At 48.0% G+C, this 19,474-nt stretch overlaps 1 protein-coding gene across 1 annotated transcript in view; it reads right to left on the bottom strand.

Moving 5' to 3' along the window:
* The window catches only part of OXNAD1 (oxidoreductase NAD binding domain containing 1), a 53,352-nt gene that overhangs the window by 6,035 nt on the left and 27,843 nt on the right, over positions 1 to 19,474 (bottom strand). Inside the window, exons 5-6 of the mRNA XM_085876720.1 lie at positions 12,536 to 12,766; positions 9,093 to 9,201 (exon numbers count right to left, since the gene is read on the bottom strand). Coding sequence (XP_085732846.1) covers positions 9,093 to 9,201; positions 12,536 to 12,766 — 340 coding nt within the window. The remainder of the gene's footprint in view (positions 1 to 9,092; positions 9,202 to 12,535; positions 12,767 to 19,474) is intronic.

The following is a 19,474-nucleotide window of genomic DNA, read 5'->3' as shown; positions in this document are numbered from 1 at the left end:
AACTGCGAACTGCCCTCTTCTGACGAACGCAGTCGTTTTTATAAGTCCCGTGGCTTCGCTCTTTTACCCTTGACCCTCTGCCTCCGACCCTTCACCTCTCTTGCTGGCTCCCCATTGGCCCGAGGAAAAGTGGGCGTGAATGCTTTTGATCCATGAATTTGCATATAGCGACCGCCCTCCAACGCCCTGGAGGCGGGGCCAAATCGCCCCTCGCTCACCGATTGGACGGAACAAAAGTGGGCGTGAGTCGTTTTTGATCCATTTTTCTGCGGAAAGTCCGTGATGTTTTTGAACACGCTGCTCGGTGCGCGCCCCGCACGAGTCCAGCATCGGTGCCCACGAGTGGCGCGAGATGACGGTGATGCGATGGTGGCGAGTTGTGACGGTAAAGGTCGTGGCGGTTGTGGTGAAGCGGCGTTGTGGTTGGTGGTTGTTGTTGTGAAGCGGCGTTGTGGTTGGTGGTTGTGAAGCGGTGTTGTGGTTGGTGGTTGTTGTTGTGAAGCAGCGTTGTTGGTGGTTGTTGTTGTGAAGCGGCGTTGTGGTTGGTGGTTGTTGTTGATGGCTGTTGAGACGTGGTTGGTGGTGGTAATAATGGCGGCTGGTCCAAAATAAAGATAGTAAAAGAAAAACGGCTATCCTGAAGAGTCGCAGCCCGCATGAATGACATTTATTCCCTCTAGACAACGGGTTTGGGCCTAACTACACATATACTTACCGAGATACCTCACCTAAGGGACCTGAATGGTGGTTTGTGAATTTCGTCAACCACAACACTACCCCCTCCCCTTTTTACAGACTCGTCCCGAGTCGTCAAATTTCCGTGTGCCATCATGTGTAGTTTTCCCCAAGTACATTTTACCTACGGATCCCTGAGTGCGACATTCATGGTATTCATGTCCCCAAAATAAATAACCTGAGGGCTGCGTAACTACCTAAACAAACTCACTCACACGGACGACTTAAATAAAATTGCCGGCGCTAAGACAAACATGCCGGGGGCGCACTCATATTTACAGTACATCTTAACCTTAACTTACAAATTTTACACTAAACCATGGCCCAGGATCACTGAACTCTGCAAAAAGAAAACAGTTAGCAGGGAGCCAGGCTGCTCGCATGCAGTCTCTGGCTCAAAACAATGCAGGTGACGGGGAACGTGGCCGGCTGCTCACACGCAGTCCAAGGCCTTCCCTTTTTAACTGAACGCAGTGAACCACAACGGTGCATGGGCTGCACAAACGTAGTCTCCGTGCCAGCTCAAGTGGCACACGCAATGAACACAACGAATGGATGGATGAAAGGATGCACGTACACACGGTGCACGGGCCGACACTGCAGGCCCGTGTTGTAGCTGCCAACGGGGCAGTTCTCGCAGCTTGCAAACTGTTGCCTTGCAGATCCTGGCGCACATGGAAATGAACAGGGGGGGCAAAGCAAAAATTGAACTGGGCTGGTGAACAGGGGCAGTGGGCATGGCATGGCAAAGGCAGCAGGCAAACACAGCCCGCAGAAGAAGGCCGCTGCAGGCAAACACAGCCGGCAGATGAACTGGCCGGCACAGGCCTTGAAGAAAGACAGCCAGCCGGCAGATGAAGTGGGCCGGCACAGGCCTTGCAGCACAGCAGCTGCAGACGATCCAGCTGGCACAGGCCTCGCAGCAAAACAACAGCTGCCGATGAAGTTGGCCAGCCTTTGCCGTTCCGTGGAGGTTGGTGGACGGAGTGCGGTGGTGCTGGCCACTTGGAAGGCGGGCTCGGACCTACCTACCTGTCTCCCTCCCAACCTATCGCCTTTGCCTGTCACTGCACATACCCACTCCCTTAATTTGTCAAACCCCAATTTAGCCCCAACTTATTTTTTTATTTTTTTTATTTTTACTTCCCCACTATAAATCGTCCCCTAACCCCCTTTATCGTCCTTGTTCGGCTAACCTATCCTGTCACCTAGCCTACTCCCAACCCCTACGTTCCCTTCCCGGAGGGGAATAAGGGAGAGCTAGCGTCCTTTGTCGAGGCCCAACGAAGCCTCAGAATGGCCTCCCCAGAGTTCAGCGATCTATAACCAAAGTGGGTCCAGCGGCCCACAACGACAGCGAGGGGATGGATGGTGCGGAGGGGTACATCTCCTAATCTACCCTATCCATTTAACTGTTAAACTACCCCGGGGCTTTCAACAAGCGCCTCTCGCTTAAACTATTGGTTCTAACAACCCAGATTCCCGTCGCCTGTGTTGGTGTCCTCACAATTTCGGGCCTCGCCCCCCAATTTTCTCTCCGTGCCCTCACACGGTCTCATGGCTGGGACACGTGGCTCCCTTTGGCAGGCACGACCCTCTGCCGAATCTCCCGCTATGTCACCCCCGGGCACTACACTGCCTCCGAGCCTACCAGCTCCCTAAACACCGGGGAGTGCCCCCCATGGCACCTCCCCTGAAACGCACACGTGGCAGGCTGGCTTCCCAGGCCCCTTTCCGAGGGTCACCCGTGCCCACAACACTGCCCACGTGGCTAATGGCGCCCCGGGCCCCCGCACCAAGCAGGCGCACCCGTGCCCACGACGCTATCCCGGCCCCCCATGGGCCCTTGGCCTACCACGGCCGACGAGCCTGGTGCCCGGGGTACCCACTCAGCGATACTCACCTTTCGCAGCCACGCTCCCAGCCCGTCAACAGGGCTCCTGCACCCCTCCAAACGGGTTTCGAACCTACACTCCCACCAACAACAAAACGACTTCCATTTTGTAAATTTGACTAACCCAGCTAACTCACTCTACACTGACCCCGGGGTCCCTTGGGCGGGAGTCACTCCTCCCCCCAATCACTCATCGCACCATGCATTCCCCATTCGCTCCACTCACACAGACCCGCTGGCCTCACTCACTCAACAAGTACTCACCTCACAACTCACCAACTCTTCAACACACACACCGCTGAACTCTGCCATCCTCCTCACTACATCCCCTAACTAACTCGTGCTCCCACGTCGTCCCTTAAACTACAGCACGTTCCTTTTAACCTGCGTAGCTAAACTACGTCAACTCTACACATTCACAAGTCTGTCACTGTCTCCAAATAAACCCATTAATCAGTTTCCCAACCTAAATCTCGCTACAATCCCTCTAACTAATCCATTCCACGGACTCCATGAGGACTTACCCCTGCCCCATGAAGTCGGTCTAGCTAAGCTAACCCTTCCCCCTAACTAGTTTCCATCCTGTGCCCTAGTCAAGGGGGTCTTCCACCCCTTGCCCAGGAATCCTGTGCACCCGAAAGTGAGGCTTGCTGTTCTTTTTTTTTCTTTTTTTTTTTAATTGCGCAGCACCAGCGCGGCAACTCAGAGCTCGCGCACCTTGCACCTGCTCGTGACGTCATGCAGCTGCACGTGTTCCTCGTCCCTCCTTGGACGGTACCATCCGGCAGGGATACCCCTCCTGCCGGATTCCAACCCCACGTGCAGCCATGGCGTCACCGTGCGCATAAAAAAAAACACAAGCCCCACGTCTCGAGGGGTTCCCCACGCGAACACATGTGCTTTGTCCGTTGGAGCTTAACACACACGATCGCGTGGAGAACCCGTCTGGTCCAAATCCGTAATCCTGCCTAAACTTTGTCCGTCCGCGGGATCGGCAAATCCACCGCGTGCGTTTCCGGACCGGGACTTCACCCTCGCAAGCGAGCACGTGGGGGCCTCGTGCGTTGCACAGCACGGACCTCGTGCTCACTGCTGGGTGAACCCGGCACGGTCCCCGAAACAACTACAGCCGCTACTCGGCTTTCTTTCTTCTGTCGCCGTCGTCGTCGCCATTCAACACACGCACTCCCGCGTGTTACGACGCTAACACTCCACACCATTAAACTCACACCGGGAGACGCGGCTGCATGTTCACACATGCCGACCGACATCTCCCTTACATACCGCTCTCTCACACACTCGGTCTCCCTCGCACTCGGCCGTTCACTCACGCATGCTACCTCCCTCGCACACGTGGCTCCACGCACTCGCGGCCTTTCACTCACTCGTGGTGCCTCACTCATACACCGTGCCTCTTCCACTTGCCGTGCCCCTTTTACACACGGCGTGCTGGGAAGCACGTACTCTGGGACAATCGCCACCACACCACTCACACACGGGGTCGCTTCCACACATGGGGACGCACTCACACCTTGCACCACACACACAGGGACAACTACACTGGGGATTCGTGTCCCCACAAGGGTCTCCGGGGCCTCTATACCCCCCAAGCTCTCCGTGCACCTGTCCACAGCACTCCTCCCCTCAACCTCGCAAAGCACGACCGAACTCACCTGGTCGTGACTCGCCTCAAGGGGGCATACTCCCTCCCCTCGTTCCTGGAGGAGGCCATCCAGCTGCTCGCACCGGGCCTCCACCCAGTCCACCAGCTCACCCCCATTGTCCTCCACTACCTCCGTGTGTGTGTGTGCGTCACTTACCCCGTCTTCATCGTGCAGTCTTCCCTCTATCGTTCCCATCTCCCGTGTCTCTGCCAACTCAGTCACCTCTTCACCCTTTACCTCCCTTGTCTCAACTATTTTTATTTCCTTTGTCGTCACCTCGTGTCTCGTCTCACACGTTTTGGTCTCCCCGTTTAATTTTTCCCTTTCGGTCATCGTCACGACCCTCGCCCAACACGCCCCCCGAATTATTTTTTCACCCGCCTCCACCACGGGCCTGTCAGCCGTTGCACCCCCTTCCAGCTCGTTCTCTCCCACACGTGGAGTCGCCATTTTTATCTCCCTGGTCACGGCCTTCATGCCCGCCTGCAGGCATCGGCCCATGTTCTGCGTCTCACCCCGCAGCTTTTTCGTTTCTTCCTTCATTTGCTTGTTCATTCCTTTCATTTCGTTTTTCATTTCATTTGTATTTGTATCCATCTTTTCGTTTATTTGTTGTGTATTCGCATCCATCTTTTGTGTATTCGCATCCATCTTTTGTGTATTCGCATCCATCTTTTGTGTATTCGCATCCATCTTTTGTGTATTCGCATCCATCTTTTGTGTATTCGCATCCATCCTCGCTGTCATTGCCGCCAGCATGGCGAATAGCTGGGCCATGTCGGGTGCGCTTGGGTGAGCCGTTTCGGCAAAGATCGGGGGGTTTTAGCGGAGGGGGGGAGGGGAGGTGTCATACACCGCGGCCGCCGCCGCACCTTTTTCGGGCTCTGGGCTCAGTTGGGGGAGTTCGTTTTCCTGTACAACCAACATTTCCTGCACGGGGATTTCATCCTGAGCCATGGATTCTACACATTCTACATCCATTTCTAATACCCCCGGCTCCCGCTCGCCTTGAGACGCCATCTTGCTTCTCTTAAAGGGTTTTTTGAATACGATTTGAATCGCTCGTAATTTGGAGGGAATCGGGGGTCGCTCCTCTCACCCCTGGACCGATTCCCGTGAATTTAGCCGGAGACAGGAGAGCCCGTTTTCCCGTTCTCCGATACCAGTGCCGCGAGGAGGGCGATAAGTTTATATCGCACGACCTGACACCAGTGTTGCAGATTCGCGCCCGCCGGCGTGCGGACGGCCACGTAACTCGAATCGCGGCACGTCGCCCACCGGACGGACAATCCAGTCGTGACCCTCTCGGACTAACGCCGGGAACTAGTCACGGGTGGACCTTTCGGTCTCACCACGATCGTGCCAATCGGCCCCCGCGTGGGATAGGGTTGCTCGCCAAATTTGACCTACCTAAGTACCCACACGGAGGGTAGACCGGGCGATCGCACCTCGCCGCAGGTCGACTTCGGACACGGGCCACTTTAAGCGACCCGTTCCGTACTATCGGGATAACCGAGCGGTGTTATTCGTCGGCCTCGACGGTTCGATTAATTATCGGGCGTTTTAGCCCACGACCAACCATTTACGTGAAGCAAGATGGAGATTCAATGAAAGAAAAGACGAAGCGAAGCGGGAAAACAGTTCAACATGAAGCACATTTATTTCGCGATGAACGGAAAGCACACATATACAATTCCACCAAAAGCACATGTTAAAGAAGAAGACAATGCAACATTACACAAAAAGCAAATGCAACAATGCAGATCTATCCGACTACCGAGCACACGGCAACACTTATACAATTTTACTTCACAGACGGCGCCGACAACACATGCACCCAAAACAAAAGAAAAAGAACCACCCTCAAGGATGAGGCGGGCCTGGGGCCGAGACCGGGTCGGGCCTACCCGTCTGATGATGAGACGCGAAGTGGCGGTGGTGCCTCAACTCCGCGGGCCTCGCGGACAGTGTCTGGTAGGGGGTGGGAAAGGGGCCCCCTTTGTCGCACTATCTCAGCGCGGGGGGAAACAGGAGGGGGTTGTTGATGCTCGGGGGATGGCGGATATCACCCTGTCTCGGGTCCCGCGACGAGCGTCTCCTCCTTGACCTCGGTCGCGTTGCTGGCCTCTCCCTCTGCATCTCCCAGCACCGACGCGAGCACCCCCTCGTCCGCCTTCGCTGCCGCCACCTCTCCACAGCTCCGTCTAATCGCCCTCTCCGTCTCCTCTCTTGGCTCGTCCCAACTCTTCGCTCTTGACTTCTCCCCTCCGAACTCTGACTCTTCTTCCCAGCTCCACCGACAACTCGTTCCAACGCACCACTCTCAACTTCACTTTACTGACGAACGCAGCCGTTTACATAAGCCCCGTGGCTTCGCTCCTTCACCTTTGACCCTCTGCCTCCGACCCTTCACCTCTCTAACTGGCTCCCCATTGGACCGAGGAAAAGTGGGCGTGAATGCTTTTTGATCCATGAATTTGCATATAGCGTCCTCACTCCAACGCCCTGGAGGCGGGGCCAATTCGCCCCAGCTCGCCGATAGGACGGAACAGAAGTGGGCGTGAGTCGTTTTTGATCCGTTTTTCTCGGAAAGTCTGTGATGTTTCTGAACACGCTGCTCGGTGCGCGCCCTGCACGAGTCCAGTATCGGTGCCCACAAGTGGCGCGAGAATGGTGGGGATGCGATTGTGGCGAGTTGTGACGGTAAAGGTCGTGGCTGTTGTTGTGAAGCGGCGTTGTGGTTGGTGGTTGTTGTGAAGCGGCGTTGTGGTTGGTGGTTGTTGTGAAGCGGCGTTGTGGTTGGTGGTTGTTGTTGCGAAGCGGCGTTGTGGTTGGTGGTTGTTGTGAAGCGGCGTTGTGGTTGGTGGTTGTTGTGTGATGGCTGTTGAGACGTGGTTGGTGGTGGTAGTAATGGCGACTGGTCCAAAATAAAGATAGTAAAAGAAAAACGGCTATCCTGAAGAGTCGCAGCCCGACTGAATGACATTTATTCCCTCTAGACAACGGGTTTGGGCCTAACTACACATATACTTATCGAGATATCTCACCTAAGGGACCTGAATGGTGGTTTGTGAATTTCGTCAACCACAACAATATATATATATATATATATATATATATATATATATATATATATATATATATATATATATATATATATATATATATATATATATATATATATATATGGTTAGGGTGGTGGGCTTTAGATCCTCGGATCCTGAGTTCAAATCCCGCTCAGCTGTTGAATTCATACCAGGTGTGGTTAACTCAGCCTGTCATCCTTCCGAGGTCAGCAAAATGAGTGCCAGCATGCTGGTATCCTCTGTCGGAGTGGTGATCCATCCAGGATTGTGCCCAATAGCCAAGGAGACTGCTTAAGCAGCACCAACGCTCTGCACAGAGTATGGTCACAATCTCCTCCTCCTCCTCCCACACTCCTCTAGCCGAAGAAGCTGCGCAAAGCAACCCAAGTAGACCTACACAAGGTAAGCGCTACGCTGTTTCAAACCCTTCCCATAGTTCCTCAACAACTATGAAGACATTCACACATAGTACACACGTGACAATCCCAATGCTGCACACCCCCTCAGCTACCGGACCGGTTTCATCACTGATTGGCGAATCATCAGCGAAAGCGCAGACAGCAATGCACACCAATGAGGCTCCCAAGTATGTACCATACCACCTGGCTGTCTACCATAACATTGGTTCAGCAGGATTATGATTGGGACACTGGTCCGAATTCGGCGACCGTAACATTATACATATGTGAAAATGAGAGAATTTCTGTATTTACTGTGATGTTTTCCTTCGATTGAGTGAAATTATTGACGATACAATTATTGTGGCTATGTGGCGTTGAACTTAGCAATTTCATGAGTATTGTTTGTCATGGAAAGTGTGGAGAAATGTGAATTAGATTGACAATCATAATAAGAATGAGGAAAAGGAACAGCCAGCATGTAACACAACTCACCACAAAGATCGGCATCAGTCTTCATCGTGTAGCTGTGACTTGCCCCTAGTATTTAATGGATGCCTAAACTGTTCGATGGATGCCTAAATTGTGGGAATGCGTGGCAGGCACACGCTATTGTTCAGGAGCCTTGCAGCATATACCGGTGTGACACAAGAGTTCACAGTCCACCATTCCAAATAAGAGGTATTAGTCTACATTTTAAGACCACACGGTACAGCTACGAGTTTAACTCGTGAGGGGAATCCATTCTGGCCTGTGGACTAGTCTGTGTGTGTTTGATCAACCAGGTACTTCAGCCTTTGGGCTGTGGTGCATGTGCAATTCATGATTGCCGTCACCTTTTTTATTATCTTACCTTTTCTTCAACCAGAAGAGTGGTTTTCTTTTATGGTATTACCATGCATTCTGGCCCTGTTGCCTCGGGTGTAGGTGTTTTGGTATGACCATGAGCCTTGGCCTACAGGCTAACGTGTATGTATGTTAGTTTTACCATGTAATTTTTTTGATCTTGGGCCTGAAGTACTAACCCTAACTTTGCTTTGGCATAATGTTTGACTTTTTTTTAAAAAAAAACCTTTGTAATGCATCTCTTAACGGAGATGAAGACCGGTGAGCCAGAAATACGTCCATGGATCGATTCCCTTCGAAGGGGTCAGCTGGCACTGCTAAAAATAATAAATAAAACAATAAGGTTTCGGAGCTGACACTGAGGCTAGTGGTGTAGCAGCTGGCACACTGCTTTCTTGCAGTGGGCAGTTCTGTCTTTCACGGATTGCAAACAAAATGTTACACACTTGAATAGCTTGGCTTCATGTACCTGTTACGTGCGGCTTCAAATCTTCAGGAATAGGCCTGTCCTGTTGGGTGACGTAGAACTGACAATAAAGCTTTTCTGGAAATTCTTTCATGAGTGATAGCAAAAGCCTCTGCAAAGAGAGAGGAAAAAAAAAAACTCAAAAAGTTTTGTCAAAGCAATCAAACTGCTTTCGTTATTAACGGTGACATCATAGTTCATTTGAATTCACAACAAATACATATTATTGCCTTTCGAAATTTTCAATCTGCTGTACACTGCAGAACATTTTTGAGTGGTTTGCAGTTTGTTCGTGTCTGAGCAATTTGCTCATCGTGTTCAGATCCCACATACTTATATTGATTTGTCAATAGTCTCTGAATGTGCTTCTTATTCACATGAAAGTACATTCCTATCTCCTCATCTCCTCATCCTAGACCCATAATGTGTCCCAGCCCTCTATGATCTTTAGACACAATAAGCCAAAAAAATACAGGCAATACGATCCGCACAGTTTAATCGCTATCAATCAAACTTCATTTCATTGTTTTTTGGGGGTTTTTTTCCGCAAGGAGCCACCAATCTTTTCCTTTCCCAAAATGGCAGAGTTTTCCACCTCCACCTCGTGAACTGCAATGTCTTCCATCCAACCTCTCCATATTCTCAACCTCGTCGCTCCACGCTGCCTTACCCTCCATGATCTCTTCTCTTCTTTTCAATTCCATTACCCTTCTTTTCTCAGTTTTGCTTTTTTAATTTATCTTATTTTGATTTGAAAGAAAAAGGTAAAAAAAACAACAACTCATCAGCACCAAGAATTTAGGACTGCGCATCCTGAAGCTCACCTGGATCAGGAACAACAGTCACGCAAACCCCCGTAGACCCCGATTTTTTTTTTTTTTTTTATGCCATGCACAAACTTTAGAACATCATGGATAATGAAGGTTGTGGTGAAGTTTCATTGAAATTGTGTATGTATTTTGGAGAAGCGAGTAAATACCTATTTGGGGGGGAGGTCAACCTTCCTCCATTCCCCGTAGACCAATTTAAATAACACAGATTTTGATGCAGTCAATTACCCTTCATTAGGTGTCAGATTATGAAGATATGAAGCTTCTGGCCAAGTTTCATCAAAATCATGTTATTGGTTCAAGCGATAATGACAAGTGTGGATGGACTGACTCACTCACTCACTCACGGACGGACACTGCCCAATCTCATAAGCTCACCGGACTAAAGTCCATGTGAGCTAAAAACCCAAAACGTGCATACTGCAGCACACCAGAGTCCATCGAACGTTTATCCTCTCAAACTTCGATCGTGGAGGAATTGTGCTCCACTAAGGCATTAAAAAACACAGCACGTTAAAGTAAAATAAACATGGCAAAATACAAATCCTGTTCAGCTCCTCTAATCTCCTCTCTCTCTGTCAAGGTTGGAGTGCCCGAAGGCAGTATCTTGGGCCCGGTCTTATTCCTCAACATCATTAATTGTCTTTCGATTCCCTGGAAACCATGCCAATCTGTTTACTGATGATTCTACCCATAGCGGTATCATTTCTCATCCTTAAGACAGGCAAGTAGCAGATTCTTCCGTCAATGCAGATCTTGATAGAATCAGAAGCTGGTACAACACTTGGAATATGTCTTTCAACCCGACAAATCCCACACAGTCACCCTGTCTCTCCGAAATGACCGTCTGGCAAACCGGCCCATCTACTTCCAAAACAAACCACTTGAAGATGCTAACTCAATCAAGCTGCTGGCCTCACCATCAGCCATGATCTTTCTTGGACAGACCATATTTTCAAAATATGGCCTCCACAGCCATCCATTGACTGGGCATCCTCCATTGTGCAAGGTCTTTCTTTGGTCAATCTGAACTTTTGACAACGTACAGGGCCTTCATTCACACCGTCATGGAGTACTGCTCTCCCCTTTTGGCTGGTGCCCAGACCTCCCACCTTTCCTTCTTGATGCCATGGAAAGCAAAGCCCTCAAAAATCATTATGATCTCCCGAAACGAAGCCAAGTGTCTCAACATGTGACTTTCACATTGCAGACAGGTTGGTGGCCCCTCTGTAATTTAACGCCTCGTTTTTGGTTTTTCACCCTCCACCCTCCAAGGTTTCTACAGGGTGCACACGACGGTCTACCAGTAACCTTCTTCTTGTTAAACACCCAAAGTCCAGGTTCACTGCTCACCTCCTCTCATTAATTTCTCTTTTCTCTCACCTGCGGACCCACCTTTTCCAGTCGGGTCTGTCCAATTCTTCCCTCCGGGGCTTCAAAACAGCTGTTCACCACTGCCTCTGGTCATCCCCCATCCACATCTATTCTACCCACAAAATGACCCCAATTCCCAAACATTCCCTTTTCCAGGTTATTATCCCCATGCTTTTTGAAAAAACAGGGAGATGCTGTAATCGGCTCTGTCTGTCTGTCTCACACTCTCTCCTCCAAAACAGTTGTGTAGTTATGATCACCACGTGGCATGAAGGTGCAAGAGCCGTATCAGTTTTGTCCCCATTCCCTGGGGTGGGGTCAAAAGGTCAAATGCCAAAAATGCAATTATAGGTACATTTCCAAACATTTTCAATGAAACTTTGTTTATGCGATCAACATTGGGAGACCCATGAAATGTAATGTTTTTTTTTTTTACCCCGAGTTCATACCCCAGGTGCTGGGGACTTATGGTCATGGATCAAAACAGGGGAAAAAAATTGAATTCAAAATGTGATATTGGGTTTTTCCTGGTGGAACTTTGTCATCTTTCAACTTTAATTACTTTAGGTGGGAAGCGTGGTGATTTGCGATGGCACGCCGTCAACTTCGCTCGATTTGTGATTTTTCCCTCCTCTCCCTGACCTCCTCGTTTGTTAGTTGTCGGTTGGTTTGTTGTTCCTCTGTTTCATCCCGCTCTCCCCTTCCTCTTCTTGCTGTGTTTCATTCAGTTTGTGTGCAGCGCATTCACCCCCGTGTGTCCTTCTCCCCCTCCTCTTGATCTCACTCCCACTTCTACTCTGCGGTTGGTGTTTCCCCTTTCCATTTTGTTCCATTCCATTCTGCTATAGCTCTTCCACAAGCCTCGACCAAGTCTCCAACAAAAATAAACCTGAACATCTGTTGGCACCGACAACACCATGGCCCCAACAAAAGGAAAAAAAAATATTATCAACGTTCTTGATGGAATGCTGGAATAGGAAAATAAACAAATCTGAATAAAATCAGAATAAATTGATAATTTGCTTTCAGTGAAATTATTTCTTGGTGGATAACAGTAAACTGACAGATGCTGGTGCGAATATTCATCAGGCCCTTGCGTGCAGCGCGTGACATCGGTGCTGTTAAGATAATACCGAATCATTTCAGAGCCTTCATGATTCAACCACATGATAACAGCTAAAAGAATTGACCTTCCCAGTTTCGATTCCTGCCCGATTTCATAAGAAGAGTTCATTATCATACCTGAAAAAGCAATTCTCCAGTGTTCTTGGCTGAGAAGAGCAAGTGGACAACTGATGGGCTCTGTTCGTTTCCGAGGCGCCACACATCAGTACAGTGCAGCAAGATGGACGCCAGGGGGTTCACCCCCACACCTCCGGCCACCAGGAGCAATGCCATGGGAGAAACTACCGAATCAGAATCATAGAAAAAGTCTCCACCGACAGATAGGTTCAGTTCAGCTCCAGGCTTGCACTAAGGTTGGTGGTGACAAGGGAAGGCAAACGGTTGGTTTCAAACAAATACATTAACCACCGTGTGATCCACAATGATAAGATCGCTGTTCTCTGAAATGGATTGTGGTGGGGTTTTCTTACAGGTCGATGGGCAAGAAAAAATTTTTTAACAAATGGCCACAAACAAATACTGTGATACAGGACACGCCTTGTGATCTTTTCATGATTATGACGATGTAATTCTGAACAACACCACCATTGTTAACTCGACACGCTGCTATTGTGGCTTACCGCTATTATGGCCCACATACCGGTATCAACGGGTCAGGTCAGGTATGGGAGCATGCGCCGGAGCAGTGCGTCGCTGCGTCTACTTTCCACTGGTACTCCAGGGGCCTCCGTCTGGCCATCCCCCAGACAGATGCCTGACCCATCCCCATCTCCTTGAAATACTGATCAACCTGCTGCAACCATGAGGCATGTGGTTGGTCCATTGGTCGCTTCCACTCACGAGACTCCCTCACTAAGAGAATCTGATGAGTAGGATCAGCGTCAGGAAAACGAGCCACATGTCCATACAGCCTCAGCTGATGCTCATGGACTAGGCAGGCAACAAATCTCATTTGAGTCTCTCTCAGCAACCACTCGTTGGACACAGAGTCTGACCACCGATAGCCGAGCATTCTCCGAACAGACCTCGTACCAAAGGAATTAAGTCTCCATCACAGATCCCTGGTCAGAGTCCAAGTCTCACATCCAGAGAGCAATATTGGAAGCACCAAGGACCTGAAAACTCGGACATTCATCATTCTGCACAGGTACCGACAGCGCCACACCCCATCATCCAGTGAATCCATGACTCCCCAGGTCTGACCCAGACATCTATTAACCTCTGGCTCACAGCCAGCAGACATGAATATCATTGCTAAGGTAAGTGAATCTCTCTGTGACCTAAACATCCTCACCACAAACTGGTACAGACAAGATAGCAGCATCCAAGATGTCATTGAAAGCCTGGATATTAGTTTTGACCCGGAATCCCAGTGGTTTCAACTCCTCATTCAGCACCTCGAGGGCCCCCAAAATGATATCCAGAGTGTCCGCAAAGACGACTGCATCATCTGCGAAATCCAGGTCAGAGATCTTGACATTCCCAAACAATGCACCGCAGCTTGATCTCTCCCACATCCTCTCCAGAATCCAGTCCACACAAGTGCTGAAAAGTGTGGAGACCAGTACACACCACTGACAAAGTCCAGTCACAACTGGAAATAAGTCAGAGATGGTATCACCATATCTCATAGCACTCTCAGTACCAGAGTATCGTTCAGACATCAGATTGATCAGTGTCGGTGGCACTCCACGAAGAACAAGAATCTTCCAGAGGGAATCCCGATTCACTGAATCGAACGTTTCACAGAGATCAACATCGGCTGCATGCAGCCCCTGCCGAAACTCACGTCTGCGTTGGGTGAGGACCCATAGTGCAAGAATACGGTCAATCATTGACCGCTTTGGTGTAAAGCCTGACTGCTCTGGATGCTGGTGCTCAAGCAGATGGTGGCGAACCCCATCCAGAATTATCCAAGCAAAGACCTTGCCCGGCACTGAGAGCAACGTCACCCCTCGGTAGTTGTTGCGGTCCCTGGCGATATCCTTACCTTTCCAGAGAGGGACAACAGTCAGTTGGGATGATGCCTGTGTTCCAGGCTTTTAAGACTTCACAAATCTATGCTTTATGCTTACTTTATGGGAGAGTGGCCCAGACGGAAGCTCCTCCTGAGAAAAAGGAAAATGATGATACCCCTGGAGTTTACAAAAAGGCAGGTGAAAGACTGAGAGCATGAGTGAAAAGATTCTGTGGTCTGATGAGACGAAAATTGGACTCTGGCCTGAATGCAAAGCGCTATGTCTGGCGGGAACCGAGCACAGCTCAAACTCATACCATCCCTACTGTGAAGCGTGGTGGCAGCATCATGCTCTGGGGATGCAATTCACTGGCAGGGACTGGGAGACTTGTAAGGATAGAGGGAACACTGAATGGAGCCAAATGCAGGCAAATCATTGAGAACCTGCTTCAGAGTGCAAAAGACCTGAGACTGCGGCAAAGATTTACGTTCCAACAGGACAATAATCCCAAGCATCCAGCCAAAGCAACACTGGAATGGCTTCAGAACAGTAATGTGAAAGTGCTTGAGGGGTCCAGCCAAAGCCCAGACTTGAATTCCATTGAGAATCTGTGAAAAGACTTGAAGGTTGCTGTTCACCAACGCTCCCCATCCAACTTGACAGAGTTTGAGCAAATCTGGAAGGAAGAATGGGAGAAAATCCCCAAATCCAGATTTGTGAAGCTGATGCAGACATACCCAAGAAGACTCGAAGTTGTAATCGTTGCCAAAGGCGCTTCTACAAAGTATTGATCCAGGGTGTTGAACACTTACTGGTGCATAGCATGTCAGCATTTCATTTTTAATGAATTTGTAAAAATTTCTTTTAAAATGTTTTCACTTTGTCATTTGGGGGTATTTTGTGCAGATCAGCAACAAAACTAGAGGGAGCACTCGGTAGAGTGCAAAACCTCCGCCTCCAATACTGCTGGGTCACTTAAGTGAACCTGATATCCTATTCATTCAGGTCAAAACGGATCAGACTCTACTGAACCACGATTGAATAAACTAAACGAGATCGACGCGCATGTAGAAATGCCAAAAAAATAAAATCTAAATTTTTTTGAAATAAGGTGCAAATTTTTTTTTTCTCGAACAAATTTAAAGATTTAATCTAAAGAATCTAAAGATTTCGTAAGTATTTTGATGACTTCCGTCTTCTGTTTGTCTGTTTGTTTGTGTGTGTTTGTTTGTTTGTAGGCACGATAACTCGAGAACGGAAGAAGCTACCAATGTCAAATTACACCACGTGATTCAGGAGAGTGATGGCTAGCACTGATTAGATTTTGGTCAAAATCGGTCATAGGTCAAGGTCACAGTGAGGTCAAACATCCAAAAAATGATAACTCGAGAACGAAAGAAGCTACCAATGTCAAATTACACCACGTGCTTCAGGAGGGTGATGGCTAGCACTGATTAGATTTTGGTCAAAATCGGTCAAAGGTCAAGGTCACAGTGAGGTAAAACATTCGATTTTTGATGGTTTGGTACAGAATCATCGTAGAAACTTCTGGTTTGCGTCGTTACCTTCTCAAGAGACAGCTTTTATAAGACAAGGTCAGAGGTCAAGTTGGCGATTTCATAAGTACCAGTCTATGACTGCTTGTTTGTTTGTTTGTAGGCACGATAACTCGAGAACGGAAGAAGCTACCAATGTCAAATTACACCACGTGATTCAGGAGGGTGATGGCTCGTGCTGATTAGATTTTGGTCAAAATCGGTCAAAGGTCAAGGTCACAGTGAGGTCAAACATAATTCCGTAAATTCATGTGGAGAAATGGAGATTTTTGCTTCGCTCGACGTTACGAGTTCGTTTTAACTTAGATTTTAATTTTGTCTTCGGTTTTTGCGATCGCTTAGGACGCTTAAAACTCGGTTGTCGAAATTCTGGTAAAAATCGGATGTTTTGGAGACGTTTTAAGACTGTATAAAAAATATTTCACTCGACGCGTCACGGGTCGTCCCATGATGCAGTGCGCTCGAGCAGACGCGTCGTTGAGTTACGTTAAGGTGTAATTGCGTGGAGAAATGGAGATTTTTGCTTCGGTCGACGTTACGATTTTTGATGGTTTGATACAGAATCATCGTAGAAACTTCTGGTTTGCGTCGCTACCTTCTCGAGAGACAGCTTTTATTAGACAAGGTCAGAGGTCAAGTTGACGATTTCGTAAGTACCAGTCTATGACTGCTTGTTTGTTTGTTTGTTTGTCGGCACGATAACTCGAGAACGGAAGAAGCTACCAATGTCAAATTAAACCACCTAATTCAGGAGGGTGATGGCTAGTGCTGATTAGATTTTGGTCAAAATCGGTCAAAGGTCAAGGTCACAGTGAGGTCAAATATTCGATTTTTGATGGTTTGGTGCAGATAACTCGAGAACGGAAGAAGCTACCAATGTCAGATTACACCACGTGATTCAGGAGGGTGATGGCTAGCGCTGATTAGATTTTGGTCAAAGGTCAAGGTCACAGTGAGGTGAAACATCCAAAAAATGATAACTCGGGAACGGAAGGAGCTACCAATGTCAAATTACACCACGTGATTCAGGAGGGTGGTGGCTAGCGCTGATTAGATTTTGGTCACAATCGGTCAAAGGTCAAGGTCACAGTGAGGTCATACATCCAAAACATTCGATTTTGATGGTTTGGTACAGAATCATCGTAGAAACTTCTGGTTTGCATCGCTACCTTCTCGAGAGACAGCTTTTATGAGACAAGGTCAGAGGTCAAGTTGGCGATTTCGTAAGTACCAGTCTATGACTGCTTGTTTGTTTGTTTGTTTGTTTGTAGGCACGATAACTCGAGAACGGAATAAGCTACCAATGTCAAATTACACCACGTGATTCAGGAGGGTGATGGCTAGCGCTGTTTAGATTTTGGTCAAAATCGGTCAAAGGTCACAGTGAGGTCAAACATAATTCCGTAAATTCGTGTGGAGAAATGGAGATTTTTGCTTCGCTCGACGTTACGAGTTAGTTTTAACTTAGATTTTAATTTTGTCTTCGGTTTTTGCGATCGCTTAGGACGCTTAAAACTCGGTTGTCGAAATTCTGGTAAAAATCGGATCTTTTGGAGACGTTTTAAGACTGTATAAAAAATATTTCACTCGACGCGTCACGGGTCGTCCCATGATGCAGTGCGCTCGAGCAGACGCGTCGTTGAGTTACGTTAAGGTGTAATTGCGTGGAGAAATGGAGATTTTTGCTTCGGTCGACGTTACGATTTTTGATGGTTTGATACAGAATCATCGTAGAAACTTCTGGTTTGCGTCGCTACCTTCTCGAGAGACAGCTTTTATTAGACAAGGTCAGAGGTCAAGTTGATGATTTCGTAAGTACCAGTCTATGACTGCTTGTTTGTTTGTTTGTTTGTTTGTCGGCACGATAACTCGAGAACGGAAGAAGCTACCAATGTCAAATTAAACCACCAAATTCAGGAGGGTGATGGCTAGTGCTGATTAGATTTTGGTCAAAATCGGTCAAAGGTCAAGGTCACAGTGAGGTCAAATATTCGATTTTTGATGGTTTGGTGCAGATAACTCGAGAACGGAAGAAGCTACCAATGTCAGATTACACCACGTGATTCAGAAGGGTGATGGCGAGTGCTGATTAGATTTTGGTCAAAATCGGTCAAAGGTCAAGGTCACAGTGAGGTGAAACATCCAAAAAATGATAACTCGGGAACGGAAGAAGCTACTAATGTCAAATTACACCACGTGATTCAGGAGGGTGGTGGCTAGCGCTGATTAGATTTTGGTCACAATCGGTCAAAGGTCAAGGTCACAGTGAGGTCATACATCCAAAACATTCGATTTTGATGGTTTGGTACAGAATCATCGTAGAAACTTCTGGTTTGCGTCGCTACCTTCTCGAGAGACAGCTTTTATGAGACAAAGTCAGAGGTCAAGTTGACGATTTCGTAAGTACCAGTCTATGACTGCTTGTTTGTTTGTTTGTTTGTCGGCACGATAACTCGAGAACGGAAGAAGCTACCAATGTCAAATTACACCACGTGATTCAGGAGGGTGATGGCTAGTGCTGATTAGATTTTGGTCAAAATCGGTCAAAGGTCAAGGTCGCAGTGAGGTCAAATATTGGATCTTTGATGGTTTGGTACAGATAACTCGAGAACGGAAGAAGCTACCAATGTCAGATTACACCACGTGATTCAGAATGGTGGTGGCTCGCGCTGATTAGATTTTGGTCAAAATCGGTCAAAGGTCAAGGTCACAGTGAGGTCAAACATCCAAAACATTCGATTTTTGATGGTTTGGTACAGAATCATCGTAGAAACTTCTGGTTTGCGTCGCTACCTTCTCTCGAGACGGCTTTTATAAGACAAGGTCAGAGGTCAAGTTGAGGATTTCGTAAGTACCAGTCTATGACTGCTTGTTTGTTTGTTTGTGTGTTTGTTACTTATGAAATCCAAAGATTTCGTAAGTTTATTGATGACTTCTGTTTCTGTTTGTTTGTTTGTGTGTGTTTGTTTGTTTGTTTGTCGGCACGATAACTCGAGAACGGAAGGAGCTACTAATGTCAAATTACACCACGTGATTCAGGATGGTGGTGGTTAGCGCTGATTAGATTTTCGTCAAAATCGGTCAAAGGTCAAGGTCACAGTGAGATCAAACATCCAAAACATTCGATTTTGATGGTTTGGTACAGAATCATCGGAGAAACTTCTGGTTTGCGTCGCTACCTTCTCTAAAGACAGCTTTTATTAGACAAGGTCAGAGGTCAAATTGACGATTTCGTAAGTACCAGTCTATGACTGCTTGTTACTTACGAAATCTAAAGATTTCATAAGTATATTGATCAGTTCCGTTTCTGTTTGTTTGTGTGTTTGTTTGTTTGTAGGCACGATAACTCAAGAACAGAAGAAGCTACCAATGTCAAATTACACCACGTGATTCAGGAGGGTGATGGCTAGTGCTGATTAGATTTTGGTCAAAATCGGTCAAAGGTCAAGGTCACAGTGAGGTCAAACATTCGATTTTTGATGGTTTGGTACAGAATCATCGGAGAAACTTCTGGTTTGCGTCGCTACCTTCTCTCGAGACAG

This window comes from Eptatretus burgeri, chromosome 4, assembly GCF_056783735.1.
Source record: "Eptatretus burgeri isolate ZD-2024b chromosome 4, Ebu_testis_v1, whole genome shotgun sequence".
NCBI lineage: Eukaryota > Metazoa > Chordata > Myxini > Myxiniformes > Myxinidae > Eptatretus > Eptatretus burgeri.
This window is presented reverse-complemented; position numbering and strand designations above follow the sequence as displayed.